This window comes from Halictus rubicundus, chromosome 4 (genome assembly GCF_050948215.1).
Source record: "Halictus rubicundus isolate RS-2024b chromosome 4, iyHalRubi1_principal, whole genome shotgun sequence".
Taxonomy (NCBI): domain Eukaryota; kingdom Metazoa; phylum Arthropoda; class Insecta; order Hymenoptera; family Halictidae; genus Halictus; species Halictus rubicundus.
The window spans coordinates 1,897,600-1,918,592 of record NC_135152.1 but is presented as its reverse complement, the minus strand read 5'-3'; the positions used below and the strand labels follow the sequence as shown (position 1 = coordinate 1,918,592).

Genomic DNA, 20,993 nt, shown 5'->3' with positions numbered 1-20,993 from the left:
TATTAGCGGCGTCGATAATCGATCCGGCGGCGACAGCCTATGACACGACTCGTCGTCGATCGACCGTCGATCTCGCGGCGACAAGAGCACCTGCCAATAGTGGGGCGGCGCGGTGGATCTCGCGTTCGAGATCTGACGGCACGCGCAGCCAATCCCAAACAAATTAGATTATCATTCTCCATATCTGTCCCACGAGTACGGCGGGAAATAATGTCGACCTGGGCAGAGCCTAGTAACTTCTAACATAGTACAACGATTTCCAAACTGTTCCTATCACATACTCTGAATTTCTGGCACGTTCAATGTCTGTTATATTGCTTCGCAGAACAATATCTTTGAATCGCTAGCTGATCGCGCTAGCACGCGCGCGGAAACTCTGAAATGTTTCAAAGACGGTTTTAACAGAATTCAACATTTAGCATCCTGCTGCTCCGAAATAATTATTAACTCGACTCCGTCAATCAATACTCGATTTTCTACAAAACTGTTTACATGGAAGTCTATATCACTTAATGCAGATAAAATATTTGCTAGCGTAAGCGACACGTTCGTTTATGCTTGAAACGCTAAATTCAAAGTTTTGAGATTGCAACTGCCATATGCGAGCAATGGAAAGTTAAATCTCTAAATGTCTGTAGGTAACAAGAGACTCAATTTGTTAAAAATAATAACAGTCTCTTGGAGGCTCTGGGTACAACAATTTTTGTAGAGTTTATGTTAGGCAATCGAGCAAGCAGAAACTTAACTGCAAATTAAAAGTTCTTGGCGCAGAGTGAAAATCTAAACACTGTATTACAATATTACGCGTTCGATACAAGGAATAGCAAAAAATTAATAATTCACATCGATCGATCGAGTATCCATTCGCTTGTTCTGTAAAAATCGACTGATTTTAAGGAAATCGATTGCGCGTTGACTAACTCGGAACAATGCCTAATTCAGAACACGGCATAATCATTTTAAAAGTGCCAGAATATTACTGTGAGTTACTGTAGGTATTTAAAATTGGAAAAATTGTATATTTTACGGTTCTTGCTAGCGTCGTGTATCGTTCAGGAAACATAATACGACTAATAATAGGGATATCTTCTATCTAAGTAGAGTTTTCTATTTTTTAATATTTACCTCTTTCTGCAAGGAAGACCATCCCGAACATATTGAACATGGCAAGAAGCAGACGGATTAAAGCACACAAGATCTGGAAAACAACAATTGTTCACCGCGATTAGAGGAATCGCCTTCTGTTTTCCGCGAACTCGGCGCACGCACGCACGCAGGCCACGCACAGCCGCAAGCATCGCACCGCGCTCGAACACGTGGCCAACTCTCAAATCTTTTCGCTCTAGATTTGCCGTAGATTCAATCCGCGCCGCGTAGTCATAAGTTAGCGTAATTGAATAGCCGTAAGTATAAATAGTGTACATAGTTAGTAAGAATAAAGTAGTGTATACGAGTGCGGAGTTGGTAGACCTTTCCCTACAACTGTATCCCTTTCAAAAGCTGTGGAAACTCTGAAATGCTGCACAGTAATTCTTGCCGTTTTATGTTCTTGTTGCTGCGCTAAATCGGGTCTTCCTCTATTCCCACTTTTTCCATTCCGTGAAGTACACCAGAATGTCTACTGTTGCGTTACCATACGAACCTGTATGAATTTATTAGAAAGCAATCTTAATGTATAGTTCGTCACAGTACACATAGATGGCTCGCACGATGTGATAATGTGGGGATTTTAATGGTGGAGGCGTACAGATGTACGCATCGATGAGTTCCGACGGTCCTCCACGGATGTGGGGACTAGGAACGTAGATCTCGTAACACACGAGAGATTGGGGTCACCAGTGGCCGGAGGCCACGCGTTCTCTGGCGAGAACGCTCGAAATAGATGTCCAGACGGACTGCGTCCAAGATGGACGCGCCACGTGGTCGCGGCAAGGAGGAACTAGGTTATACACGTGAGGCCCACTCCTCACGAGTAAAGAACACGTCGGGTAGTAACCAAAAGTAACAAGGTTTATTTAACAACTCCCGACTGAGAGCTCGCGACACTCGAGACGAGTCGCGACATAGTGTACAAAGAGAGAGCCGGCACCGCGACGAGTTACTACACGCCGACGACAATACTCATCGACACGACGACCCGACGTCGTCGGCCGAGAGACGAGGCGTAGAACGGAGACTAAAGAACACGTCCGTTTACTTTAAGAGGCGTCGCGAAAAGAGAACGAAAAGCTCGTCGGCAATGCGCTCGTTACCGCTATCGCCCGGCCGCGCAGGCGCAGTAGCGCTTACTGCGCGGCACATGCGCGGCTGTGTCGCCGGCCCCACAATAAAAGATAGTGAACCGATTGTGAGAAACCCCGGGCAGAGAGGAATGAGAGCACAGACGAGGTATAGGAGTAGACCAATCACCATATGGGGTTTCGTGTCTCACATGTAAACAACTGGTTTTCTTACGCCCTCTATGCTGACGAACGATAAATGTTGGAACTAGATCCACAAAAATGATCAAATCTGGTCAAATATGTTGCGTCGCAGTGTCGTGAAATAGGGACTTTGGTAGTGGGTTCGAGTGCCCGTGGAGCGCTGAAGCACTCTGCTCGTGGAAATTAAGGAATAAACTTTGTACACAGAGTTAAAACCGAAAAACTGTTGTAGATTTATTTAGAAATTCTTGGAGATGTAACTCCCTCAGTTCAACAATGAGTTCTGTCTCATCCTGGAGCTTCAAATCCTTTCCCAGCTTCTTCCTTCTCGTCTCGCTTCCTTAGCCAATAGGAAAATTAGAATCTTCTGGCTAGGCGTTGATTCGTCGGATGACTCGTCTTCCGGTTGCTGCTTGATGGTGATTGGTAGTGGATGGATCTTAATAGCGCACGCACGGGAGTGGTGTGCGCATGAGGGTGAAGCCCCGCCAAAACGAGGGACGTGGGGCCATGTGGGACCGAACAAGAGAGAGGTCCGAGGGAGTTCCAAGAGGTCCTTGACTGAGAATTTATGACCTCTTGTCCTTAACTGATTCCGGACTTCGACTATCCCTAATTTATGTAGAATTGGAGAAGCTACTCTAAGAGGCTGCGTGACTTTCTCTAAATTCCGCAATTAGTCTCGCCGACTCGAATTTCGTCAAGGATCTCTATGGAACTCTCCCGGTCTTTCTTTACCTACTCTAAACTATCGCGCCCAAATAAAATACGTATGTATGAAATACGCGATTACATCTTATATTTAAATTTGCCTCTCCGCGCCATTAATCGATACTATATATATCTAGCTATGTTCGCGTGGTCAACTGGCCACGCTACAAATACAAATGACTGACGAGTTATGTCACCGACGAGATATATATAAAGACTGCCAGCCTTACGGGAGAATGTGTCGCTCGAAAAATACGTGTAGGTTTACGGTCTAGTGGATTTCCAGACTGCGGCCTACTACCGCCGGGTAACCAGAAACTGGATGGAAGACACTGTTGCGTGTTGTAGTACAGAAAACTTTATTATATCTTTACTCGACGGAGGCTGATACAAGAGAGAGATTGCGAAATCTCAACGGCGGCAAATCCGCCTTGACTCGTCGGACACGCACAGTCTAGAGGGGCGACTCGCTCTTGCCGCCTGCACGCGGCTGGTGCCGGCGACGCTAGCGCTGTGGCACGGTAGCCACTGTAGCCCGCCGAAGACGGAGTTGGTCTGGAGCAGCTCTCGGGTGAACACCCGGGCCCAGATCCTCTCGCAGCCGCGCCAAATCGTGCTAGCCGCGGTATACCATCGGGCGAACACGACGAGGCGCCGGAATCGGCAGAACGTAAGTGGGTTTACGTCCCCTACGCGAAACCGAGACCGCGACCGGATTCTGGGAGGCAGTCGATCACCGGCTTGCTCTTGTCAGAGCACCGAGGATACGACACTCCGGACCGTCATCCCTACCACCCGGACCTGTTCCCGCGTCCCGCTCTCCCCTCAGGGATCCAGCGTCGCGCTCCGCACGCTTAGTCGTCGTTCGGCCGCAGCAGCGTGTGGAGCTCGCCTCTCGGTATACTACCGGAGACGAGCGCCCTCGCCGGTTTCGGGCCGTAGGCATTAGGTCTGTGCCTACGTGCTCGAGCCGTTGTCGGGCGGGGACAACGGGTGGGGTGTTCCGCGGATTCCTTACCCTCTCCTCTCCGCGCCCCGCGTGCCCAGCCCACCAGGAAACCAAAGTCGATTCACTATCGTTCGCTGGGCCGCGGTGGAAATAACACCTCGAGGATCGGGAGAGCTCGGGACCGCACCGAGAGCGCCCGACTCGCGCACCGCATTAGCGAGCACGGCTCGCCCGCGCCCCCCGCGTACCGCATTCTCTACACGCACCGCGATCGTACCCGAACCGCGCCGAGGGCGTCCGCGGGCAGGCACCGTTCCAGCGAGCACGGCTCGCCCGCGTCCAGTATTTCCCGCGTACGATATCGAAGTCGAAAACCTTGCCGGCGTCCCGCGGTTATCCTAGGCTAGTTCTCTCGTAGACTAAGTAGAATAATTAGGATAAGCTACTCGCGTCGGGCTCCACCTTTACGGTCCATTTATTTCTGGTTATTAAATTGTTAATAGGCCGGGGGAGAGGCAACCGGCCATCGCCAGCCCATCGCCGGACCGTCTGGAAATCCGGGCGGATAACAAGCAGACCGCTCCCCGTTTTATTTTATATTTACTCTTTATTATTACTTCTTGTTTCTTTTGCATCAATTAACGTTCTTCCATTAATAAATTAGTTTTGTTTTCTACCAACGCAGACTGAGTTATTAAACCACCTCCTCCTCCCTCCCCGACGAACCCTGGTCGCTGAGCGAATCCAGGGGAGGGACCGCGCGCCTCGCTCGCGCCTCCACGCAAGCGAGACGCCACCGTTACAACTTTCAATATTTTAAATCTTAAAAAGCAACACTAAAAAAAAATATCTGTTTACGTTCGTCGGAGAATATAACATTTGATAATCGATATGGTTCCTTGATGATCAGATGATTTACCTTCTCACCGACGAGAATGTCCTTCGTGGTCTTCTGCACCGACGAGATACCGTCGTTGGCCTTCTGTTTCTTACTCCAGGCAAAATCTATTCTAGAGGGCGGTAGACAACACCGTATGTTGGGATTTTTATGGCGAAACGCGGGTCCTCCACGATTCGTGGGGACCGTAAAGACGAAACTCGCAGCAAGCGAGTTCTCGGGGTCACCAGTGGCCAAGGCCACACGTTCTCGGACGAGAACGTTCGCAATGCAATCGTCCAAGATGGACTCGCCACGTGGTCGCGGCGGAAAAAGAGGTCACGTTCGCGCGGCCCACACCGCGCAAGTAACACACACGGGAGAACGGTAACGTCAACAGTATTTATTGAGAGCACGGGTGGTCGGTCGCGATCTTCGACAAGAATCGCGACGATACACAGAATCGACCGGCACGGCAAAATATAATCGTTTAAGAAGCAGCTATGTGGCACGTCTAACTCGTACTAAGGACAAGCGTCGAGAGCGAGAATCGACGACGAACGCGACTCGTCCCAAGAGTATGCAACATGGCGCAGGCGCACAAACGCGCAACAGACGCGCCACCGTGCCGCCGCCCCACACGTATTTTTCGAGCGACACATTCTCCCGTAAGGCTGGCAGTCTTTATATACAGGGTGAGTCACCAAACGTTAGCACCTCAAATATCTTTGTTGTTTCTAAAGATACGTAAAATATGGTAAGGACAAAGTTGAATGGTACAATGGGGCTGACACGATGCAAAAAAAATTTTGTTTTTATGTCATTTTTTTTAAGATATCAAGGTCACCTTGACTTTTTTAAATGGAACCACCCTTTTTTAAACACCTACAATGATAGTCCCTTTCATTAGGAATTCAGTGACTATAATTAGTCCAAGGTCATTCAAGGTCAAGGACAGAAAAAACGTATAAAACTAAAATATGGCAGCAGAATACCTGTATTTTATAAATGTTCGAAATTATGGCCGTCTGCGTCGATACATTGTTGTAAACGAGCTCTGAAGGAATGTTGAACTCTGATAAGTTTATCCGACTTGATATTCGTACATGCTGTGATGATACGCTGACGCATATTTTCAACTGTTGTTGGAGCACCCGTCTACACGGTCTCTTTTAGCAGACCCCATAAAAAGAAGTCCAGTGGATTTAAATCAGGCGAACGTGCTGGCCATGAAACTGTTCCGCCTCGTCCAATCCATCGGTTTGGATATCGAGAATCCAACGTTTCTCTTGCTACTCGTGCATAATGAGCAGGACAACCGTCATGTTGGTACCACATATCGTAGCGATTTTGTAAAGGGACATCTTCTAACAAAATTGGCAGATCTTCTTGCAAAAATTGAGCGTATTTCTGTCCCGTCATCATTCCGTTAACGAAATATGGTCCAATTACTTTGTCGTTCAAAGTACCAAACCACACGTTTACGCCCCATGGTCTTTGATGATCAATTTCTCGCAGCCAGTGCGGATTATCCACAGACCAATAATGGGCGTTCCGTAGATTAATTGAGCCATGATTAGTAAATGTTGCTTCGTCCGTGAACAAGACATTTGAAAAAAATGAATGATTTTGAAGCAATCCCCATTGACAAAAGTTAATTCTATTTTGAAAATCATTCCCGTGCAATTCTTGATGGAGCGATATGTAGAACGGATGAAATTTATGTCGGGCCAGAATTCGTATTACGCTACGTTGACTTATGCCTGCTTCCCGGGCAATTTTTCTCGTACTCACGTGAGGATTGACAGCTATAGCTGCTAAAATATTAATTTCATTGTCTTCATTAGTCGTGGGATTCTTCCGTTTGTACTGTCTTGCATGTACACTTCCAGTACTTCGAAACAACCTGTACGCATTAGTGAAAGTATGTCTACAAGGAGTGTTTCGCTCGGGGTACCTTTCTTCATAAAGTAGTCGGGCCTGCACTGCATTTTTTCTACATTCACAGTAAATCGTGATCATATCACACTTTTCAGTCATCGAATATAACATAGCGGAATCGCGTTTGGAAACATACTGATAGTAAATAAGAATGCTGAATAACATTGAAGGACCTTAGTATGTTTACTATTTCCTACAAGTCTCAACCGTGATAAACGTATTCTGCTTCCATATTTTAGTTTTATACTTTTTTTCTGTCCTTGACCTTGAATGACCTTGGACTAATTATAGTCACTGAATTCCTAATGAAAGAGACTATCACTGTAGGTGTTTAAAAAAGGGTGGTTCCATTTAAAAAAGTCAAGGTGACCTTGATATCTCCAAAAAAATGACATATAAACAAAATTTCTTTTTTGCATCGTGTCAGCCCCATTGTACCATTCAACTTTGTCCTTACCATATTTTACGTATCTTTAGAAACAACAAAGATATTTGAAGTGCTAACGTTTGGTGACTCACCCTGTATATCTCGTCGGTGAGTAGAGTCTACTTCTATACCTCGTCTATGCTAATATACCTATCATAAAAACTATCTCCACTGATATTACAGATATTACATAAATATAGGTTCAATACTTGTTAGGGGACGGTATATACATCGCATTCACTCTTCCATATATAAAATATTTTTCATATTATTTTTGTTCATGATTTCGTAAATAACTTTTAAAGTTGAATATATTATTACTGTACAATTATAGTTTGCATGCCATTCCTGAAAAGACCATGAAGGGTCTCATTCACGAATAACACTATTTTGAATGTATAAAAATATCTTATATTCTGCATATCATATTTCTTGCGTTATTTTAAAATACATATCGATAGTATCGAAATAACATAAATTAAATAACAACAACTCACCGATATTTGCTCTTTTTACAATCGTTGTCCTTACTAGTGAGAAATAGATTCTGTGCTTGGCATCCCTGCGAAAAAGGCATGCTGACTCGAAACGGCAATAAAATGAAATAAAGCGGATCTGTGAATAAGTTTTATTTAACCGTACAGCGTTTAGGTAGTACAAGATATCCAAACTAGTAAATACGTTAAATATTTGATGACGCTGACACTATGCTTACTGTTATTTTTATAGACCGAACTACAAAGCAAGATTTATATTGATGTTGACTTTTGACTGTGAGAAATACATTTCTGGTGCAATTACTCTAGTGGTTCGTTGAACAAGGTAGGGAGGGTCACTTCGATTCATTATACATTTATATATTTCATTATAATTATGTAGTAATCATCGATCCACTTTCCTACGAATGCCTAACATTAAAATGCGACTTGTGTCGTAGCTGAAAATAATTTGCATACATAAGCTCTTTTATGTAGTAACCTACTCCTATTTCCACATTACAAGTGTAGTTTCAAATTAGTTTTCCTTACGCAATGTATTAATGACTCTTAGGTATTCATTTGCAATATCTCATGTATAAAGCGGTCAAAAATAGTGTAAGGAAAGTTGAAAATTACGTGAGACTTCAATTAATTGTTGAACCTAACCTCGAATTCGTAAAACGGAGAGGAGATGTCAGTTTAGCCAGTTCAAACCAGGTGCATTACGGATCTTTTGAATCTCCTTAGTTTTTCTGATTACTTGCGTCTTTGCTGCGTGGTAAGTAAAATGTTTTCTTTTCTTTTGTGCTGCATTAAGATACACGCAAATTTCTCTTTGTGCGTTTTATATCATTTTTTGCATTGATTCATAAGATTGTTTTGTCAATTTATTTTCGTTTGTTTTCTTCATTAAATGAAATTGAGAAATTCTTATAGTAATACCATCTCTAATCTTGTAGAGGAATATAAAGAATAGAAAATTATTGTTTTTACTCTAATAATATAGAAATATTAATTGTTATTAAAGTTGTTTAATAAAATTTACAGATATATTTGTTTTACGTATCAATGAGTTTTTAAAGTTAATAATTACTTTTAGGCCCTCTCTTTTTAACTTTGTGATAGTTGCTATGCTTTGTACACTTATAAAGGCTACAAATGCAGATACATATATCTATATTTTAAGCGTTACTTGATATGTACCATATTGTATTTATTTATAAAATCATTCGATTTTGATTTTAGTTAAAAGAGGGATGCCACGCAGCAAGCGTAGAGCGCCCTCTAGCACAAATCATCATCATTCTTCTATTGAAATGTCACCTAGTGCCCAAGACGAGGGTATACCAAGGCATCCATCAAAACGACTTAGACACACATCTAGGTAAACCTATATTACCCATATTATCGTTACTCGTATTAAGTGCATTATAAATTTGAACTTCACACCTATAATTTTCTATCCTTTTAAGCATTTTTTATGTTAATAAAAGTTATAATATGTACGTTCAAAATAACATGACTTAATGCAGCTATAATACTAGGAGATAAAATGTAATGATATTTCTAAAATTAAATATATAAAGATATTATTCAATTCTGTAAAACAATGTCAGAAGTAAAACTGGTAAGGTAATATTTTTTAGTACTAATGAAGGCAGTGAATATGATTTTTGTTTCTTTCAGTGCAAGACGTTACACAAAAACGGAAGATGTTTCAAGTACTTCATCTTTTTCCCAAAAGCGTTGTATTACTTGGTTTAGAGAATACACAACACCTGACGATTCAGACACACTTGGTCCTGAAGGAATGGAAAAATTTTGTGAAGACATTGGTGTAGAACCTGAAAATGTAGTGATGCTTGTTCTTGCATATAAAATGAATGCCCGCCAAATGGGTTTTTTCACACTAAGTGAATGGTTGAAAGGCCTTTCGGAATTACAATGTGATTCTATTAGTAAAATACAACAAAAACTTGAGCACCTAAGGGTTCAGTTAACTGATCCACATACGTTCAAAGGAATTTACAGATATGCTTATGATTTTGCTAGAGTAAGTATTCAAATAATTCATATCTTTTTAAATGCATTAGGTACATAAATGTGTTAATACTGTTACATTTTAGGACAAAGATCAAAGGAGCATGGAAATGGAAACTGCCAGAGTTATGTTGCAGTTACTTTTGGGAAAACATTGGCCACTTTTCACACAATTTGCTCAGTTCCTAGATCAATCAAAGTACAAAGTGATTAATAAAGATCAATGGTGCAACATTTTAGAATTTTCTCGTACAATCAATCATGATTTATCTAATTATGATTTAGATGGAGCATGTATGTACTTTTATTACATGAGGGTTAGAAATATTTCTTATGCTATGTACATTCACTGCACATGTAACTATTACAGGGCCAGTGATGCTTGATGAATTTGTTGAATGGTTAAAAATGCAGCGAGGTAAGGAATCATCAACAGAAGTTAGAGGCAGCTGAAACATTCAATAAAAATAGTCCACTAAAATAAAACAAACTCATCTCTTCTATCATCATATTTTGTTAATAACAAAATTTCTGTTTATGTCATAACCTCGCAACATTTCAGTTATCACCATTCGTACTATATTTTTTATTAATCAGTAATAATGTAAGTAGCTTATCTTAATATGATTTTGCAGTATGTTCTAAATAGATTCTGCTTTAAAGACTACTTCAGTCATAATTATTTATCACCGTAGTTGATCCAAGATTTGTCGCAGAGACTCTTATGATTGAAAGTAAATTTGATGTAAAAAATTGACTTGTACCACTCTCGCAATGTACCTCCCATAATATCTCTAAATTGTCAATATTTTTGATATGTCAAAATCTTGTCAAAATAAGACAAATAATTTTTCTGTTTTTGATTATTCCATTTTATAAATCTACAAGCGATTACACAAGAGTTACATTCCAAGTATTAAGTAGAAATGTATATATAGAATTATTTATAAATACATTCAATAAAAAATTTGTCCAATTTAAATATCTCTTATTATTGCGGAACAATTATGTGATCTTTATAATCTATTAAGCAATATTCTAAACAAAATTATATTATGTATACTTCTTAAAAGTTATTGCAACTTTTTATGAAATGCAATAGAACACATCGGAACACACTTTTTACATAACATTTTATACTTGATATAGATATCAAAAATATTGATGTATATTACGATCTGATGTCTCGTTTTTAGCCCGATTTAGCTTTTGTTTTCTAATCAAAGAAATGCACTTATCATAACATTTTTTGCGACAATTTTAATGGATTAATGTATGGTGATTATTTAACTAATCTTGTAATATATTTTAATTCAATCGACTGGTTACTTGTATCATTTAGCAGAATTTTTGGACGTACATGTGATTCAAAGTATAAATGAATTTCCGTCAAATTATAATAATATAGGCAATCACTTCTATTATTATTTCGACTTAGTTTAATTATTAAATCAAATTTGTTTAATTTTACGTACATGTATATTTTTCCTGCATGTGTACTTCTATTATAAATAATGTTATTAGCGATATAATATAAAATTAAATTTCAAATTTCGCTCATAACTTCTAAATTAATAGTAATCTTAAACTGATGGATGAAAAGTATCTAATGGACAATTATACACTCATACATAACGAAGGAATTAGAAACAAGAATTTAAAATCATTGTATGCCGCTGCAATATATCTGCCATGTGGAGAATGTAATGTAATAAAGAACGTGAAATAAATAAAATACTTTTTTCAATATCTTCATTTCGTTTATTTATCCAATAAAGATTTCTCGTATAGTATTTACATAACCATTTTAGTATTTTATACTAGTGTTAATTACTCTTTCATGTTGAATTATACCTAAATATTCCATTCTATCACAGACCTCGTCTGTGATTCTATCTTGTGGTTGCTAAATTTGAAAATCGCGCCATTTATTAATATGCATATATATGTAAATAAACATTGGTTGTAAGTAGTATTTGAAGGCTTTACGTTTAGAATATATCTGCGATATAAAAATAGGAGATCGTGTATTGTAATTTTAAAACAGATCTATAATTATGTAAATAAACATTAATAGTTCAGTTTATAAAAATGTAATTCCGTGAATATTCGTTAGAAACTTACACCTAATTTCGCTATTTTGTATTTCTTTCATTGTGCCGAAATCAAAAGTGAGTCACTCTGTGGTCACAGTGTATGAATTCCTTGTACTTACTTGCGCGCACTGATATATATATAGTATATATACACTATATACTAGTATATATATGTCAGTGCTTGCGCGTCACTATTTGAGTTCCTTCCAAGCAAGTTTGTTCAATATGTACGTCATACCCAGTAAGCAAAATGCTTTGAATCTGCCACTAAAATTTGACACGGAAGTGCCATCTATCTGCCGCCGCATTACCATATGTGCCTGTTCGTGCCACACTTTGGCTTCGATCAGCCTTCGTTATAGAGGGCAGGTCCGTCGCAATAAGAAAGGGGTAACCTTGTTCTGAAAGTAAATATCGGGAAAAATCGGAATAAACGACGAGAGGGAAAATTGAATTTACAAACGTATTTATTTTAATCTTAATTTATTTTTATTTTACATATATTTGTATTATATAAATTTATTTGTTTCATATTTATAATCTTAAGAAAGAAAACGAATAGACAATAAAATTTAAAAAAATGAACTGTACAAGTTACACGAAGGAAATAAAAATGATATAAAATTCAATTATCATAACAAAACTGTTATAAAATAAAAAATAAATATTCAAATCTTAAAATAATGGAAATAAAACCCTCGAATGGAAAATAAGGTATGGGGGCGCTTAAGAAGAGTTTAATTAATTTATAATACATAATATAGGTCATTAGGCATGGGCAGCACGGACAGCACACCACTCTTTTAGTTTCTCCTTCCTACAAACAAAAAGGGCCTTACATTAGGACGCAATATATGTTCTGTTCTCATTGTACAATAGATATATTTCGAAGAAAAATTTTTTTTAATTCTAGAATAATGTATATACTCACTTTCAATTCATTAATCAACTCAAAATAATACTGTTTTGACATTTGTTCCAAATTACTTACGGTGGTAATCCTGGTAGTAAAGCATTCTTGGAAAAATAGGTATCTGAAATAATTAAAAATATTTGTGAGTACTATATAAAGTCTAGAGTACTAAAATAATACTATACAATACTGCACAGAAGATATTATTGATTATAACATAAAGTTATTTGTTTTCCATGCGTATCTATATATAATAACAATACAATTTATCATAACACGAGAAATATGTAATGTACAATGTGCAACTTGGAATAAACTATACTGTTTCAAAATGAACCAGCACAGCGATAACCTACTGGGACATTCCCAATATGTTACCGTCTTCTTCATCCATCGACGATTCGCTGGTGCATCAGCAATAAAACATATAATGTTTTAATACGACTGGAATTTTTTTCTCGTGGAACGTAATGCCTCCATTTGAGATTATCAAGTTTATGTCAGAGACAAATTTTTGAAGACAATTGTTACAATCCTCTGTTTTTTGAGTGCCTTTATAAATCCCTACTACAATGGGTTTACTATTTAAGATATTTACAATTCTGACTTAAATAGGCCAAATTTGAATTGTATTGGAACTATCTAAACTACATCCATCCACATGAAAATATAATTGCAACTCTCCAGGAATTATTGGAGAACATTGAGATAACTGTTTAACTATTTCCAACTCTACATCAAAATGAACATACTCTCCTGGTTCTACCACAGAGGTGACGACACTGGTACATGGTATACTAATGAGCGTTCTTATATCTTTCGGCAAACTAGAAAAACACGAATGGGTACGTAGAAGAGATAAGATGTTGTTCCCCTGAGTGTGCGTTAAATTATTGTCCACAAAGCAAGATGCTAAACCATCACGAAATGATACTTCTGAAACAGTACCAGCATATTCCCAAACCACATCATCGCATGAAAAGGTAGAAGACGAATCATGCGTGAATGAAGATGTGGTGGGAATATTAAGAAGACTTTCATTACTATTATTACTGACAGGCACGGATAAAGAAGACGTGCTGGGAATGTTCTGCAGATTATCAAGATTAGGGGGATTTTGTAATTTATTGTCACGTGAAAACTTCCTCAAATTTGAGGTTATTTCGCGCCGAATATTTCGTTTCTGCCTAGCGCTTAATTTATTATAGTCGGTTTCGCGAAAACCGACTTCTTCAAAACTCTACGATCCATGGGGGTAAAAGAAAACTGAATAAAGAATATACAAAATATATAATAATTTGTTACGTGTATTGGTAACAATACCACGTGGCAATACTTATCTGGCGTCTTCTCTGCTTCTATCCTTCCTTCCTTCGAATCCACTGCTCATCCAGTCTTCACCGCTTCAGAGTTAATTTACGAACTTAATAATTAGTAATTAACTAACAAAGGAATCACTAATCAAACAAGACGGAATCAGTGCGCGTGTCGAAACACCGACACCTTCGTCGTGAGAGCTGTTATTCCCAGTCTGGTGTCGCAAACTGCACTGCGCATGATCGCGTAACGCGCAACACCTAACATACGCGCATCATAAATTAAAAATTATACATATTATGGCTTTAAAAGAAATTAATGAATTAAAAATATTCCGTCATCCCTTTCCATATACTTCTTTCAATCTTCTTCGAATCCACTTCCTCTCGCACGCACACTCTTCGCGCTCTTTTCTCTCTCTCTCGCACACTCGCGCTCTCTCTGTCTCGCACGCACACTCTTCGCGCTCTGTTCTTTCTCTCTCGCACGCACACTCTTCGCGCTCGTTCTCTCTCTCTCTTTCTCGCACGTACGCTCTTCGAATTATACAACACGGCGCTTTGTCTTTCACGACACATTGTGGTGTTTACGCATCACTTTATCTTTATTACGCATTGAAACTTAAATAAAATACCTTTTCCCACCCTACACAGGAAGATTTACTTCAATTTTTACCGATATTTACTGTTAGAACAAGGTTACGTCCGTTCTTAGTGCGACGGACCTGCCCTCTATAACGAAGTCAAAGTTTGGCTCCCATGCCGCATGATGCCGCATGGAATTTTACCTGTAGGCTTCGCATGGATGTGACAAACATCTGCCGCCGCATTGCCTTATGAATTCCACGACACACTTTGGTGTCACAATCAAAGCACAGGAGTTCCAAATTCTGCTTCGAGCAGGGTTTGGTACGAAATACATAACTCTTCTGCTTCGAGCAGGATTTGGTCGAGTAGGCATTTGGCTAACTGGGTAGATATGTAATTATACGCATTTTCTCGAAAGTAAAGAATTCTCAGCTTATATGGAAATTCATCTTAAAAATCCTAGTTATATTCTGTCAAAATTCCACATAAATAATCATATTATCAAAATTACGAAATTAAAATTTATTTATAATCTTTCTATTACGAAGTAATTTTTGAATCGAAATAAAACTATAGTATTAAGAAATTTTGTAACATCTTAATTTTATAATACCAAATAACGTTGAGCACAAGTAACGCGAGTTTTTAAAATTTGACTACCTGCCATTTGAACTCAATTTTTTGAAAACTTTATCGAACATTTCAGGTCATAATAACAATAATAACAACAAATGTAAAATTGAAATGCAAAAATTGTCAAAGATAGACGGGGTATTCCAATATTCAATAAACGAGTACAATCAAGAAAAGAATAATTCGTTGAGAAAAAAAAGATTCATTCATATGAAATTTTGTCAATTAGAGACTTTATTTTCGAGTAAAACGAATTTAGAAAGTCATGAAGCATGTGTGCCATTAAATTGAGTATCGTTTGTTCATGACTCACTATATACTCTACTACATGATAAAAATGGTTAAAATGAACTACCTTCCGGTTGTACTATTAATTCTGTGACATCCTGTATACGTAAAATACAGTCTATACCAAACAGTACTATCTGGTACTATAATATATATATTATGTATGCAATGTACAAAATAATTGTTTTGATTTATGTTATTCTTATTTTAGGAATATTTGATTCTTTAATTCTATTTTTTAGAAAAACAATTTTTAAATTTAAAGATATCAGTTTTTATAAGCAAGGAATTGCATACCCAATTGTAACTATAAATATAAAAGGAAAAGGTGCATATATAATTCTATGTTGACCCATTATGGAGCCTTGCCAGTTCGTCAAACCGTCTGTACACTAATTGGAAGGGGTTGTAAGGGTCAAAGCAGGTTAAAGAACTTCTAGAGAGATCTAGAAGAGATCTAGTTATGTACTAGATTCGTATCGCAGAAGTACAGTCTGATACTGTTGTAGGGAGTATCGTTGACTCCCTAGTGCATCCGCTAGGCGACGCAGCGGGCGCCAATACGTAAGAGCACGACTCTAGGTGTCTAGGGATTTTCCCCGAGACACGCTCGGCGTCCTCCCTAGGCACCAGTCTCACTGAGTCTGCCGCCACGTGCAGATACTGTTGCGTCGCAGTGTGGTGGAATAGGGATTTTGGTTGTGGGTTCGAGTGCCCGTGGAGCGCTGAAGCGCTCTGCTCGTGGAAGTTAAGAAATAAACTTTGTACACAGAGTTTAAAGGCGAAAAACTTGTAGATTTTATTAGAAGTACTTGGAGATGTAACTCCCTCAGTTCTACCATGAGTTCTGTTTCATCCTGGAGTTTTATATCCTTTCCCAGCTTCTTCCTTCTCGTCTCCCTTCCTTAGCCAATAGGAAAATTAAAATCTTCTGGCTAGGCGTTGATTCGTCGGATGACTCGTCTTCCGGTTGCTGCTTGATAGTGATTGGTAGTGGATGGATCTTAAGGGAGCCGGCAGGGTTTGAAATCCATATGCTTATGCATGGGTCAAAACCTTTTCAAACTATCGCTTCAATATTGCAATGAGCAGTTTAAAAGTGGTCACTTGTGTTTGCTAAAAGTCCAATTTATGTCTGTATAGAGCCCAAATTTCGAATTTCTACCTCATCGCGGAGTAATTAACAATATTCGGCAGAAAATTCGAATTCTGAAGCAAGTATGACGTCACAAGATGGCTGCCGCTGAGAGATTCTCTTAATTTCGCGAGATTTAGTGTTCGTATCGAAAAAAGGGCTCTATACAGACATAGCGAAGACATGTACAAACACGGTCGTATGCATTTTTAATTAATTAATTACTTATTTAAGACGTAAAATGACTAGAAAAAAGGCACAATTTTGCGGTTCCGGTTACTAGCGCCACGGTCTCTCCGCGGCAAACACTGTACGTTGCGATAGAATACGGTCGATAATGCAGATCGATAGTACAGTTTTACGTATGTACGATATGTATGCTGCCGAATATTGTAAATTACTCCCCGATGAGGTGGAAATTCGAAATTTGGGCTCTGTACAGACATGTATTGAACCTTTGGGAATCACAATTGACCATTTATAAACTGCTCATTGCTATATTGAAGCGATAGTTTGAAAAGGTTTCTGACCCTTGCACTTGCCGCTACGCGGCTCGTAACGTCAGGCTTGTTTCGTACGCCTCGTGACCGGCGGCATGCTGCCGAATATTGTTAATTACTCCCCGATCAGGTGGAAATTCGAAATTTGGGCTCTGTACAGACATGTATTGAACCTTTGGGAATCACAATTGACCATTTATAAACTGCTCATTGCTATATTGAAGCGATAGTTTGAAAAGGTTTCTGACCCTTGCACTTGCCGCTACGCGGCTCGTAACGTCAGGCTTGTTTCGTACGCCTCGCGACCGGCGGCATGCTGCCGAATATTGTTAATTACTCCCCGATGAGGTGGAAATTCGAAATTTGGGCTCTGTACAGACATGTATTGAACCTTTGGGAATCACAATTGACCATTTATAAACTGCTCATTGCTATATTGAAGCGATAGTTTGAAAAGGTTTCTGACCCTTGCACTTGCCGCTACGCGGCTCGTAACGTCAGGCTTGTTTCGTACGCCTCGCGACCGGCGGCATGCTGCCGAATATTGTTAATTACTCCCCGATGAGGTGGAAATTCGAAATTTGGGCTCTGTACAGACATGTATTGAACGTTTGGCAAAGACAATTGATCATTTATGAACTGCTCGTTGCAACATTGATGCGGCAATTTGGAAAGGTTTCTGACCCTTGTACGTGTCGCTACGCGTCTCGTAACGCCAGGTTGCTTCGAAATATCCGTTATATTCCAGTAACTAACTAGAATGAAATATGTTGTTGTCCATGTGACAGTAGAAGAGGTTTAGCAATAATTTCTTTTTTGCAGCTTGAGGACTATTTTTAGAAATTACTGTTTTTAATTTTAGAAATTTCTGCCTACATTGTCGATGAACGGGCTTCGCTTGCGAATTATTATCACCGGAACTGTTTCTCCACTTCAGCTACACTTCTTTTTGTTTAATTTGGAAAGGATACGGCTGTTGTAAAATAATGTTTTCGACCATGACAAGTAACTTTATTTGTGTAGGAAAATGTAAACAAATTCTTTTTTTGCGTTTTTTTTCGATGATGAGCCAGTGATTCACATGTTGGAAAAAATGTGGTCACATTCCCTGAAATTTCCCCTTCAAAATGAACCCTTCAGAAGAATGGAGAATTCTGATTGATTATGTATAGATGTGAGTTTGTATGTGAATTGAATATGTTCTACAAGAAAGGTGTCATTTCTCAATGAAAACCACGAGAACGTGGTGATTATTTACTTGACAATTAGGGTTTCATAAAATATACTTCAAAACCAGAATTTCATGTTGTCGGCTTTGCAGTCTGCAAGGTACTGTCTGCAATATATATGTTTAAATAAAAATTTCAAATAACGAATAAAAGATAAAAAAAATTTTATTCGTCATTGGAAGGTCATATCGTCGATTTGGGAGTTCTAGTCTTAGAATTTAATGGAAAAAGGGCGACACGTTTTTTGAAATGTCTGTAAAATCAACAATTTATAAGAGATCGAAAAATACTTTGAGATTCGGTCACTAAACACTACATATATTAAAATTTGAATAAAAGCCGAAACATTACTACAACAGGGATGACCCATAGTTCTCGAGGTAAAAAAAGGGTCATTTAGTCGTAAATAGGGATGTGCGGGCCGCCCGATTGTCGGGCGCCCGAATCGTCGGGTCGGGTCGCAGAAAGTCGGGCGCGCGATACTTCATGACACATCGGGCGGCCCGAGCGTTTCGGGCTACCCGAGAGTTTCGGGAAGCCTGCTCGACTTCGTCGGGCGGGTTCGGAATGAATCGGACAAGTTCGGGCGAGCGAGTTATCGCGATACCTGAGATTCAACTCTGCGTTCTTATGAAATACATAATGGTAACAATGATATATGATTTCGAAATAATGCACGTTTCACGTGAAAAATTTAAGAGAAAACAGCACAAAATGTAAAAAATTGTCATAATTTACCTTATTTTCATACGTTCTAGTTGTATGTAATTTCGTAAGGATATTTTAACGACATTATCGATACATATGCAAGTTCATTCGGAGGAACAAATTCGTCAGAATGCCAGAAATATTGTCTCTTAAATTTTTCACGTGTAACGTGCATTATTTCAAAATTTAATACAAATAAAGATTATGCATATGTTTGCCAATTATACCTACGGTAATTATGAAAAAAACCAAGTATATTAAAAATGACGTTAATTAAGCTATGAAAGAAGTATCATTATTGCCATTATGTATTTCATAAGAACGCAGAGTTGAATCTCAGGTATCGCGATAACTCGCTCGCTCGAACTTGTCCGATTCATTCCAAACCCGCCCGACAAAGTCGAGCAGGCAGCCCGAAACTCTCGGGTAGCCCGAATCGAGCCCGCCCGACTTTCTGCGACCCGACCCGAACCCGAATACCGGGCGGCCCGCACATGTCTAGTCGTAAACGAAGTCTGCAGGTATTGCGGAGCGCACCACTCACCTACCTGAAACGGGGACACTCCGCGTCCTTTTCCAGCTCATTGTGAAGCCAATGTTCAATTCTCCATCCTTCTAAAGGGGTCATTACGAAGGGGAAACATTTTTAGTAGATACTTTTATGGTTTTACTTTTCTGACTTTATAATGTAATGAAGAAAGGGTGATCCTTTTTTTAACACGTCTATTTAAAATCAACAATTTTTAAGATATCGAGAAATCCTTTGACATTCGTTCATAGGTCGCCAAAAACTACAACATATTCAAATTTGAACAAAATCCCACAGCAGTACTCGAAAATGTGCCCGATTTCGCGTGGAATGACCTCGGTACACAAATGACTGATGCATGAAGCTTGAAGTCCATAATGAAGAAGCGCGGAATAAAATATAGCAGGCCGCCGAAAATTATCGGAAAGTAGTAAAAAATATCACCTCGCAATTCTAATTACGGATCAGACAGGATGTCAGTATCAGTCAACGTTCGAAAGGATAATATCATATAAGGGAGAAAAGACCGCATTTGTTCAAGAAAAGGTAGATGAACTTATGTCACATCACACAAACGTAATAGTAACTTGTTCGAAATCCGGAAAATCACAGGAAATTTATAAAATTTAATATATGATTATTATATAAATAATAATATATAATAATAGTAAATAATCCTGTTGTTAGTAAATAAATACATGCTATTTATAATTCAGAATGCAATTTTATGCGTGTTAATCGATTGAAAATATAAATACATAATGATAAAACATAATAAAATTTTAAAAAATGCGTTAGTAGGCAGGATTTGAACCCTGGTCGTCGGGGTGAAAGCTTGGCACGCTACCGTCGCGCCACACCAATTTTTGTAGTCTAGAACAAATACGGCATGACATAGAAGATATATACATTTATATATATATATATACAATTTATAATATCGTAATATGAGACATATATATATACATATATATAATAATATAAATATATTATTACATTTATGCGCTTCGTGGCATAAAAAGAGTTGCTTTAAATTTCATTTAAATGAGATTTGAATATAATTTTCTTTCTGACAGGAAGTAAATTCCGGCTCATTTTCAAGAAGTTCTGGTAATATGTATAAAATTATTATAATGTTAAGAATAAACTGATTCAATTTAATATAAATCAAATGATTTCCTTAGCTTTTGCATACACTGACCGCCATTCGA

General features: G+C 38.7%; 2 protein-coding genes across 6 annotated transcripts; one reads left to right on the top strand and one right to left on the bottom strand.

Moving 5' to 3' along the window:
• The first annotated feature begins 7,854 nt into the window (after positions 1-7,854).
• Sccro4 (DCN1-like protein SCCRO4) lies at positions 7,855-11,596 on the top strand. Of its 5 annotated transcripts, none has more exons than XM_076786225.1 (7): positions 7,855-7,979; positions 8,058-8,150; positions 8,409-8,585; positions 9,053-9,191; positions 9,494-9,860; positions 9,934-10,141; positions 10,218-11,596. In XM_076786225.1, the coding sequence occupies exons 4-7, from the start codon at positions 9,064-9,066 to the stop codon at positions 10,298-10,300; spliced, it is 786 nt and encodes a 261-aa protein (XP_076642340.1). In that variant the 5' UTR covers positions 7,855-7,979; positions 8,058-8,150; positions 8,409-8,585; positions 9,053-9,063; the 3' UTR covers positions 10,301-11,596. The 5 variants fall into 5 exon arrangements, with proteins under 5 accessions (XP_076642340.1, XP_076642337.1, XP_076642341.1 ...); XM_076786222.1 differs by having other exon boundaries at positions 8,379-8,585; XM_076786226.1 differs by having other exon boundaries at positions 7,922-8,150.
• A 790-nt stretch (positions 11,597-12,386) lies between these two features.
• On the bottom strand, positions 12,387-15,427 carry LOC143353831 (uncharacterized). Its single transcript, XM_076787439.1, has 3 exons — positions 15,374-15,427; positions 12,875-14,096; positions 12,387-12,760 (listed from the first exon to the last, which is right to left on the bottom strand). The coding sequence occupies exons 1-2, from the start codon at positions 15,425-15,427 to the stop codon at positions 13,464-13,466; spliced, it is 687 nt and encodes a 228-aa protein (XP_076643554.1). The 3' UTR covers positions 12,387-12,760; positions 12,875-13,463.
• Between the last annotated feature and the right edge of the window lie 5,566 nt (positions 15,428-20,993).